This window comes from Pelophylax lessonae (assembly GCF_965119305.1).
Source record: "Pelophylax lessonae genome assembly, chromosome: 11".
Taxonomy (NCBI): Eukaryota; Metazoa; Chordata; class Amphibia; order Anura; family Ranidae; genus Pelophylax; species Pelophylax lessonae.
In genome coordinates this window covers 165,779,417-165,790,755 of record NC_138778.1, presented here as the reverse complement: position 1 = coordinate 165,790,755, position 11,339 = coordinate 165,779,417, and the positions used below count along the sequence as shown (strand labels likewise).

Genomic DNA, 11,339 nt, shown 5'->3' with positions numbered 1-11,339 from the left:
GAGAAAAAACTCATAAACCCCCCAAAATTCTTTAATTTCAGAAAAATGAAACACCCGCTAAGATCTTGTTAATGTGACTATATGATAGCTGCTGATTCATTAACGCGCATAAAAAAGCTAGCATATCACCCTCCTAAGGTGGCCCAGTTGGTATACCCATCTCTTTACAAAATAACAACCATCTCTGCCAAGCAGAACAATACTCCAACCAAGTGTGAGGTGCCACTGAGCACTTTATCGAATCAAAAACCAGATCTAGATCAAGGTCCACAGGTGATCCGGTCAATGAAATCCCACTGGATCGGCATTCGGATGAAGTTCCCTGAAACGAGAGAACTGAAAACGAGATAGGGAGTCAGCTATGCAATTTGACACTCCAGGAATATATTTGACCTTTATCCAGATGTTTAATTTTAAGCATAAGAAAACAAGATATCGGAGAAGTTTTAATACCAATGTGGATTTTGATGATAAAGAATTTATTGCATACAAAACTCCTCTGTTATCTGAGTGTACCAAAATTCTCCTATCTCTGAAATTAGAACCCCAAAGTTCCAGGGCAACCAAAATCGGGAATAATTCTAACAAAACTATATTATTAGTAAATTTACTGTCCACCCATGAGGTAGGCCAAGACCCACAACACCAATGCGTGTCCCAGACGGCCGCAAAACCTAAAGATCCTGCCGCGTCCGTGAATAACTTAAGGTCAGCAGCAAAAACCCAGTCTTTTTGAAAAAATGAACGGCCATTATAGTCGTGTAAAAAAAAAAAACGTGACCAAACACGCAGGTCATCTTTTAAATCCGCCGTTAGCCGAATATGTGCCAAAGGGGACTTAAAACCGGACATTGCTAGAGCCAAACGTCTCAAAAAAAATTCTACCCACCGGCATAATACGAGAAGCGAAGGCTAACAGACCTAACAGAGACTGAAGCTCTTTTAAGAGAACTTTCTTCCGTCTCAAAAAGTCACTTATTGTAGTCTGCATCCTAGAAATTTTTTCTCTCGGGAGCTGACACTCACCAATGACTGTATTAATAGAAATACCCAGAAATTCAATCGAAGTGCTGGGTAAAACCGTTTTATCCTCAGCCAATGGTATCCCAAAATGTTCACAGATAAGGGAAAATAGTTTCAGCAATAACAGGCAGATGTCAGAATCAGGGGGTCCCACAAAAAGGAAATCATCCAAATAATGTGAGATCCCCTGACAACCCGATTCATGAGCCAACACCCACTGAAGAAAAGTCGCAAAGGATTCAAAATAGGCACAGGACAAAGAGCATCCCATAGGCAAACAGCGGTCGAAAAAGAAATAACCTTCAAAATAGAAACCTAAGGAATTGAAGGCTTCCGGAGCAATAGGTAATAATCTGAATGCAGATTGAACATCCGCCTTAGCCATTAGTGCACTAGGGCCATATTGCTTAATCATATCAACCGCCTCATCAAATGTAGTATATGAAACCGATGATATGATAGGGTCTATTTCATCATTTAAAGAATCTCCTCTAGGAAACGACAGGTGGTGTATTACTCGAAAGGAGTTGGGCTCCTTTTTAGGGACCAAACCCAGAGGAGATATGCGAAAATTCTTAAAAGGTGGGTCCGAGAATGGACCTGCTATCCGCCCGGCCTCAATTTCTTTGCAAATCTTCTCCCTAGCTATATCTATAAATTGATCTGTTGACTTTAAATTTTTTTTCAACTTTACAGCCCAATCCTTTAAAAGATGGAAGCTTAAAACCTGACTCAAAACCGTTAATTAATAATTGGGCCTTCTCCCTGTTTGGATATGCCTGCAACCATGGGAGCATTTTTTCCAGCCTCACTGAAGTGCAGGCTTTTCTGAAAAATATCCCTAGATGCCTGATTTTGCTGACTTGCCCTCTTAAAACACTTCCCTGCTGGGTGATTGCCTGTACAAAATGAGCACTCATGCTTAAATTTGCACGCTGCTGTCCACTTACACTGCGTTTCATTATACGCATAACAAATTCCCTTCCTGTATGGGGATACAATGGACGCAGCACCTGCCTGTTTTGTTGGCGTGAACTTCTGAGGAATAATTAAATTTAGCCAAAGGCCTACGTCCTTCATGCCCCATTTCAGGCTGGGATAAACTGATAGCTTCTGTCGGAATGACTCATCGTAGTAAAACCATCCCAGGCCACCAAAATTTTTGTACGCTTCCAGAATATGCTCAACATGCTGGAATAACCCACTACAATTTTCTGGAAATTTTTCTCCCATAACCGAAGAATAAATACAAAAGGCTTGAAGCCAATTGTAAAATGACCTATAGACCGGACGCCTCCTATTTTCTTCCTGCGCATCATCCGATTTTCTCTCATTCTTAAAAGCAAATTCCTTTGCTGAGGGCAACAATGAGAGCAAATCGATAAATTCGCCCTTCCAAATTTTTTCTTTGGTCCCTGCTGTGAGATGATAGCCCAGCGGCGACATATCGCATGGCATCACCTCCTTTAGACACGTCTCAGGAACCGTGTGTGCCAATTGACTAACCCTGGGACCACCATCTGACCCAGGTGTGAGTGGAACACTACTTACCACATTAGCCGCTTGGTTCGTAGCGCTGACTGGGGACCATACATTACCAGGACCTTGTATGTTTAAACTAGGAACATTAACCGCAGGAACAGGTGTAACATTTAAAAGACTCGCAAATTTAGATAAAGATTCTAAAATAACATTTAAATTGTTCAATTGCGCCAACTCACCAACTCCTGTCGGCAGCGTAGCTGACTGGCTAACGGAAGGCACCGTATGCTGTACTTCTGTCCTGCTTGCATTCACCTGTGGACTTAAAGCCTGGCTAAGAAAAACATCTTCAGCTGGTACCTGACTGGAACTTTTTTCCCTGGGTTGCCTAGCAACCCTCTCCTCAGATGCTCTCTCTATTCTGCTCCTGTGAGGCCGGGTGTTATCCCGCCTTCTCTTCGGGCCTCTCCGGCTCCTCCTCACCCCCCCCCCCCCCGCAGCTTCTGACTGTTCAACAGCTGTGCTGTCAGAAACTTGCCTCGAGGATGCTGGCCGCTCCGGAGGATGGCTCCGCTGTCCCTGTCTTGCCGCTGCCTTCCCCGCTGCTGGCGTCTGAGGTGAGGGAGATACACTCTCCCTTACGGCCGTCTCCTCTGCCCGCACTACCGCCGCAGGTACCGCCATTACGCTCACCTCCTCCCTTACTTGCTCAGATTCCGCTCCTGTCACCATGAGACAGTTCCACAGCCATTCTTCTCCCCCTTCTGAAGCTGCTCTTTCTAATACTTGGCGAACAAGAGACTTCATTATAGGAAGGAAAGCCAGCGAGTGCAGCAATAACAGCCGAGGAGAGGGGAGCTCGCCAGGCAGTCACTTCACAACTGAGGGGCTTACCTCAGGGACCCTCTATATAAAGCCTTGGGTCAGAATGTTCTAGAGGGGCGCGCGCTGCTGTGAAGCCCGCCAAACTGTGAGGGGCTACTTAATACATTTAAAGGGCCAGTGTCCTATAAATTAAATAAATTCTGACACAAAAATTTTTTTTTTTTTTTTTTAAACATCCCCTGTCCCATGTGCGAGGGCACCTATTACTTGTGCCCTCTTACCATTCTTCTCAACCAGGGATTGACTGAAGCTGTATCCAGGGCCAGCTCAGTCTCTGCCCTCTCCTCACATTATGTTTCCAGAAGATTCTTGAAAGACAGGGGGAGACAGACAAGCCCGCAGCTGCAGATCTCAGAGTATGCAAAACACAATCAAGTCTCCACTTCTAAAAGCAGAGACAAAAACACATTTTTCCTCACTTCTAGCACCTGACCTAGGAGGAGGGTGCCACACAAGTAAACTGGGGATACCTTCGGCCGGTGTTCCGTGAGAATTACCTACCCATGAGAAAAACCTACCCTTGTCACTTCCGGTTGCACGGCAGTGTGTGTAATGCGGCGGTTACATTAAAACAGCTGTGCTGCAACATGAATCATCTCCGCTCCTGTCCCTGTCACTTCCCTGATCTCGGCTAGTAAATATAAAAGCGGCGGCGGGTGTATGAAAATATAAATCACAGAGCCGAGAGCCGCTTTTATATTTACTAGCCCAGATCAGGGTAGTGACAGGGACAGGAGCGGAGATGATTCATGTTGCAGCACACCTGTTTTAATGTAACCGCCGCGTGGGTAGGTTTTTTTCACGGACACCGAGATCATTTCATCCTAGTGCGCATGCGCACTAGTCTGATCCTCAGCTGCTCCATTACGTATTCGGGGCTGTGAACATGCGCACTGCTGCGCTGCTCAGCTGTTCCTGGCAGGAAGTGACGAGGGTAGGTTTTTCTCACGGGGTAGGTAATTCTCACGTTACACCGGGATCCCAGTGGTTCTGATCAGCAATGGCCACTTAGCCTGTACAACTGCAGCTGTAAGCATGGAAGCAGACAGATTGCATTCAAGGTTGGACATCTGTCCCTATACCACAGGTACAGTGAGGGAAAAAAGTATTTGATCCCCTGCTGATTTTGTACGTTTGTCCACTGACAAAGAAATGATCAGTCTATCATTTTAATGGTAGGCTTATTTTAACAGTGAGAGACAAAATAACAACAAAAAAATCCAGAAAAACAAATTTCGGAAAAGTTAGAAATTGCTTTGCAATTTAATGAGTGAAATAAGTATTTGACTCCTTCACAAACATGACTTAGTACTTGGTGGCAAAACACTTGTTGGCAATCACAGAGGTCTGATCTTTTTTGTAGTTGGCCAGGTTTGCACACAACTCAGGAGGGATTTTGTCCCACTCCTCTTTGCAGATCCTCTCCAAGTCATTAAGGTTTCCTGGTTGACATTTGATAACTCGAACCTTCAGCTCTCTCCACATATTTTCAATGGGATTAAGATCTGGAGACTGGTTAGGCCACTTCAGGACCTTAATGTGTTTCTTCTTGAGCCACTCCTTTGTTGCCTTGGCTGTGTGTTTTGGGCCATTGTCATGCTGGCATCCATGACCCATTTTTTTAATGCCCTGGCTGAGGGAAGGAGGTTCTCACCCAAGATTTGATGGCACATGGCCCCGTCCATCTTCCCTTTGATGCATTGAAGTTGTCCTGTCCCCTTAGCAGAAAAACACCCCCAAAGCATTATGTTTCCACCTCCTTGTTTCAGGGTGGGGATGGTGTGCTTGGGGTCATAGGCAGCATTCCTCCTCCTCCAAACACGGCGATTTGATGCCAAAAAGCTTGATTTTGGTCTCATCTGACCAAACACTTTCACCCAGTTCTCCTCTGAATCATTCAGATTATCATTAGCAAACCTCAGATGGGCCTGTATATGTGCTTTCTTGAGCAGGGGGACCTTGCAGGCCTTCACAGCGTAGTGTGTTACAAATTGTTTTCTTGGTGACTATGGCCCCGGCTGCCTTGAGATCATTGACAAGATTCTCCAATGTAGTTCTGGGCTGATTCCTCAGAACTGTGTGGCGAGGAGAGCCGATCAGCGGCTCCTCCTCAAAAGGGAACCTAGAAAAGGTAATTAGGGCACTGATCATCAGTGTCCTGATTACAGAAATTAGTAGAAAAACTCAAAAACAGTGCCCACAGTGCGCACAATCAGTGCCCACAGTGCCCATCATCAGTGTCCACAATCAGTGCCCATAATGTTGACAGCCAGTGCCTGCTCATCTGTGCTGCCCATCAGTGTCCATCAGTGCCGCCCGTCAGTGCCCATCAGTGCTGCCTGTCAGTGCTCGTCAGTGCCGCCCGTCAGTGTCCATCAGTGCCGTCCGTCAGTGCCCATCAGTGCTGCCTATCAGTGCCCATCAGTGCCACCTCTCAGTGCCTATCAGTGCCGCCTTTCAGTGCCCATCAGTGCCGCCTATCAGTGCTCATAAGTGCCGCTTATCAGTGCTCATCAGTGCCGCCTATCAGTGCCCATCAGTGAGGCATATTAGTACCTCCTCATCAATGCCACCTCATCAGTGCCCATAAGTGCAGCCTATCAGTGCCCATCAGTGCCGCCTCATCAGTGCACATCAGTAAAGGAGAAAAATTACTTATTTTTAAAATTTACTCACAGAAAATAAGAAAAACTTTTTTTTTTTCAAAATTTTCTGTCTTTTTTCCTTTTTTTTAAGAAATAAAAAACCCAGTGGTGATTATACCACTAAAAGAAAGCTCTGTTTGTGTGAAAAAAAAATGATATTATTATTTATTATTATACAGGATTTATATAGCGCCAACAGTTTGCGCAGCGCTTTACAATGTGAGGGAAGACAATACAGTTACAATACAATTCAATACAGGAGGAAGTAGAGGACCCTGCTCGTTAGAGCTTACAATCTAGAAGATTTCATATGGGTACAGTGTAGCATGACCGCGCAAATTGTCATTTAAAGGGTGACAGCGCTGAAAGCTGAAAATTGGCCTGGGCAGGAAGGGGGTGAAAGTGCCCAGTATTGAAGTAGTTAAAATGCAAATCAATTTATAACTTTTTTGAAATGTGTTTTTCTGGATATTTTTGTTGTTATTCTGTCTCTCACTGGTAGAATAAACCTACCATTACAATTATAGACTGATCATTTCTTTGTCATTGGGCAAATGTACAAAATCAGCAGGGGATCAAATACTTTTCCCCTTTACAGTAACTCCTGGATGTACAGATGCATGCTTGCAGGCTGAGCAGCAGCCAAAGATTGGAACACTTGGCATCCCAGCCACGGGTATACATGGTATACTTACAGCAACTTGGCGTCCACCACCGCGATGTGCGGGGACTGGACGCGATCCTTATTCTACCATCAGGTAATGCATATGCCTTGTGCCTTCATTATTTTCTTGTATCGGCAGCACCTACATCGAGGGGCAAGCCCAATTTAATGGCTTAGATCCTCGTTAAGGATGACTAGTCTAACCTCTAGATAATGTGATACATGCATCTGCCTTAATATTGCAGATTGCCTTTTCTAGTTGATACATATCAGATATATATTACCCTATATTTGTTTCTTTTTAGGAAACATTATTGTGGGATCTTCCATTCTGATCCACTTTCTTCCTCTACCCAGTCCCCGCCCATATTTATGGCCGGGCATTACTGAGGTAAGACAACCTCTCTTAACCACCATAGCCCCATGAGCTACGGCCTAAGCTAAAAACACTAAGTGCCCCTCCTGTCTCCTCTTTCTAGGTGAGACAACAGGGTGGCCATACATGAAAATAAAAAGCATATATTTTATTTATTTATTTTTTCTTTTTCATCTTGTAGATCATATTTTTCTTCAGCTGCATTTGTATGCCCTATTTGTGTTCGGTCTCCTGTGTCCGCCCCCGGGGGGTTTCCCTCTGGCCTTGTGGCCGCACCTCCTACTACAGCGTGCTTCATTGCATGTCGAACAGGTAGGATAGTGTACATTACTTTTGACTTCTGTGTCATGGACACTATTCAATTTTTGGTTTACTATAGTCACTATTTTGAATAAGCTCTGACATTATATCATTAAATGTACAAACCATTACAAACATGTATATTATGATTTTGTACTAATTGTATTTTTCTTTATCACCTTAGCTCATTAATACATTTCTTTCATGACAAATATATTTATGTGATACCCTCAAAGATACCCCTGAAGAAGCGGCGGTAGTGCTGCGAAACATGTTGGGTTAATTGTTGTGGGCTACCACGCCTCCTGCACAAAGACCATCCATTGTGGATGCAACTGGGTACAAAAGCATACACACTACTTACCCTTGTGTTTAGGAGAATATGTATATGACTATATTTGTATGAAATTATATGGCTGTTTATTGTCGGTGTGATACAATTTAATTTTGTACAATATACTGTGACTCCTCCAATCACAGTGTATTTTTTATTGCTGTTTACAATAAAGTTATATTTTGCTTTTTTACTTTAATATATGTTTTTTTTTCATATCTGGTATACCACATAATACCCAAGCACCCTATTGTAAAGTCCCCTCTGTGGCACCCAGCTATACTTCCTAGTATAACTTCTCACACTTAAATACTTACAGCACCATCGCTGATTTAGAAGGGGTGAAAGGGGCAATATACCAGAAACAGGGAATTACTTTGTTTACAGTTTATAAAAATGGTCACGGGAAACTGAAATTAAGCAAAGGGAAGGAAGTTGTGAAATCTGTGAAAGAGAAAAGGATGAAAAACGATTGTATTACTGTCATGTGTTTATAGTGCATATACAGAATCACTGACAATGTAGTCAATGTTACACTTGACCTTTATTTAACACATAGTTAATTATTTGTGTTTTTGTTATAAGAAGAATCTGTAGATTCCTGCAGCCTCCATCAATCTAAAATACAATGCATGTAAAATGTCCTGCTGCGGGTAAGGGTCAATGGGTCAAAGTCTCCTTTCTATAAGGAATGTAAACCTGCTCAGGAGCATGCTGGGTTGGTAATCACATACCTGTGACACTGTACACTTCTTTATCTGAAATCTCTTACATTCTTTAATGCTACATTCACACCTGTGCGTTGGCATCCTTGATTGGTTTTTTTTTTTTGCACATTTGTATTCGTGTTTTTAGATTTAAAGTGTTACCAAACCCAGTACCCTGCATTCACTATACCTGGTCTCCCATAGAATTATTTTAGTAATTAAACTGCTAAAAACCTTTTCTCATCAGCAGTATATAGCAGTCTTGTGACTTCTATCAGTGTCTGGTTAAAGCTTGTAGAAGGAGTTTTCATTCTGCTCTGACTGTCCTTTGAGGCTGCAGGACCCCTGACCCTCTGTTTGAACAGTGCTGATTGGCCCTATGCTGATCACATGCATCCTACCAAGAAAGAAAAAAACTCTCTAGCAATACACCCCAAACTGAGCATGTGCAGGGTGCCCCCAAGGCTCTGGACTATCAGGAGATAGACTGTGGAAGAAGGAGAGGATCAGAGAAGACAGGATCAAACAGACTTTTTACACAATGCAAAGGATTAACCCCTTAGGCTCCACATTGAGTATAACAAGCATGCTTTATTGCATATGCAGACTCATTTTACTGCTGTGGGTTTACTAACACTTTAATAAATTTTGTTTTAGCCAACAGAAAATTAGTCACTAAGAGGAGGAGATAGGTGTGAAATTGTGGGTTTTCAGGTGCTCCTATTGAAGTCTATTGGGGCCTAAAATGTGCATTCGTGTCCCAAAGAAGCTCCTTTCTTTTTCTGAACGTTGAGTAACGGGTGTGAACAGGCACAATAGCATAACATGGAAATCTGAGTGTCATGCATTGGAGTTCTTCTGGAAATACGCTTTACATCGCTCAGATGTGAATAGTAGTTTAGTTTAGGTGTATGCACAAAATGTGTGTATAATATAAATGCAACAAAGTACAGTAATAGAATGTGCAGAACAGAAAAACTTGTTTAGTTTCAGATAGGTTTGTTGTGTTACTAGCTTCGAGGATTCGTTACAGAATTCCTTTAGTTTAGTTTCCTTTTGTTTATTAATTTTCTAACGAATTCCAAATTTTCAGAATGATTCAAATTCGAATTGGTTGAAAATGTATCCACTGATTCGAATTCTGTGTGAAGAATATTTGGTTGTTAAGGAGTGGGCCGGGAAGCTGGCTGCCTCGTCCTTAACAATTGATGACTCATCAACTGTAAGCGGGTTTCACCACTGACAGCTGAATGCAAGCAAAAAAAAAGCCGGCAATTACAAAGAAAAAGAAAAAACAGCCCCACCCACCATACTAGGCCCTTCGGGTCAGACCCTTATCTGAGCATGCAGCCTGACAAGTCAGGTAAGGGGAGGGCGAACGGGTACCCCCCACCTGAACAATACCAGGCCACATGCACTCAAAATGGGGGGGGGGCTCCCCTCCAAAGCACCTTGTCCCCATGTTGATGGGTACAAGTGCCTCTTCCTCACAACCCTTGCTGGTTGTTATGGCGGTCTGCATACGGTGAGCTTAACAGAATCTCAAAGCCCCCTTTAACAAGGGGGCCCCCAAATCCTACCCCCATGTGAATGAGTATGGGGTACATTGTACCCCTACTCATTCACCAAAAAATACGTCAAAAATAAATAAAAACACAGAGACAGTACATCCCAATATTACATCCAGCATCAATTACAGTTAACGCCGCAGCCGCCCAAAAAAAAAAAACAAAAGATCCGCACCCGCCGAATGCTCCAGCCATCTGACAGCTCCACCACTCAAAAGTTCTTAAATAACTAAGGGGCAGGATCACCTGATGACATTGCTACTATTGGTATTCGGAAATTCAGATACATCCGAGCCTCCGAATAACAAAGAATTTGTCCGAATTTAGATTCAGAGTGAAACAAAGTGAAAATGTGTTCAATATAATGCAAGCCGCCTGCACTCTACAGCCTTGGGTTCTTGGGGCTCATTTACACCACATCAGATTTGCTGGCTCAACTCTAAAACAAATAAAAAACAATTGTGTCATTTATGATGCATCGACACTACTCTCTTTATGGGACACACCAATGCCTGCAGTATATGGAGGCCACTGGTGTAAAAACATTTGCCCCGGAAGAGGCTTAAGGCACACTTGACGAGAATTCTAGGAAGTCTAGGAACAAACGTCCCAAAAAAAAAAATCGGACGAGAAATTTCATGAACATTTATGCACTGTCAACTAAAAACGGTTATGACTGCTGAGCAAGAGAGAGAAAAATCGGAGGATATTTCGTCCGATTTCCGTCAAGTGTGTACGGGCCTTAAGGGTTCCTGTTGCCTTAGAAGAGTGCCAGTGGGTGTGTTGTGATCTTGATGCATTCTTTAATCCATGGGCTCTATGTGACTTCTCTTCAATTAGAGGGTTATTTACAGTGGGTGAGCCTGCATTTATACCATTGAGGTGGTGGTTTTGATGCACAAATTTCAAAACACATTGGTGGTGGACATTTATTTTGGCATTACAATTTATATACGAGCACTCAACAGAGGACTTTTTCTTTGTCACTAGGGCTCTATAATAATTTATTTGGTTTTCCATATGTCCTATAGCGGAGAAAATAATTATTTGATCCCCTGCAGTCTTTGCAAGTTTGCCAACTTACATAGAAATGAAGGGTCTATAATTTTTAGCATAGGTGTATTTTAAATGATAGAGACAGAATATCAACCAAAAACCAGAAATAACACGATACAAATGTTATAAATTGAGTTGTAGTTCAGTGAGTAAAATAAGTATTTGATCCCCTACCGACCAACAATAATTCTGGCTCCCATAGACTGGCTACAGTATGTGCTCCTGTGGTACACAGATTTGGATGCTCATAAGCAAGGTAAGTAAAACACTTTGATCATTACCACCTAGGCAGTTAACCC

General features: G+C 42.9%; 1 protein-coding gene across 1 annotated transcript; it reads right to left on the bottom strand.

The window, feature by feature from the left end:
* Positions 1 to 260: 260 nt before the first annotated feature.
* On the bottom strand, positions 261 to 8,034 carry LOC309567475 (uncharacterized protein; the record flags this gene model as incomplete). Its single annotated transcript, XM_082272864.1, has 3 exons — positions 261 to 322; positions 1,887 to 2,641; positions 8,027 to 8,034. 3 exons carry the CDS (start codon positions 8,032 to 8,034, stop codon positions 261 to 263), a joined length of 825 nt encoding a protein of 274 aa, XP_082128990.1.
* Between the last annotated feature and the right edge of the window lie 3,305 nt (positions 8,035 to 11,339).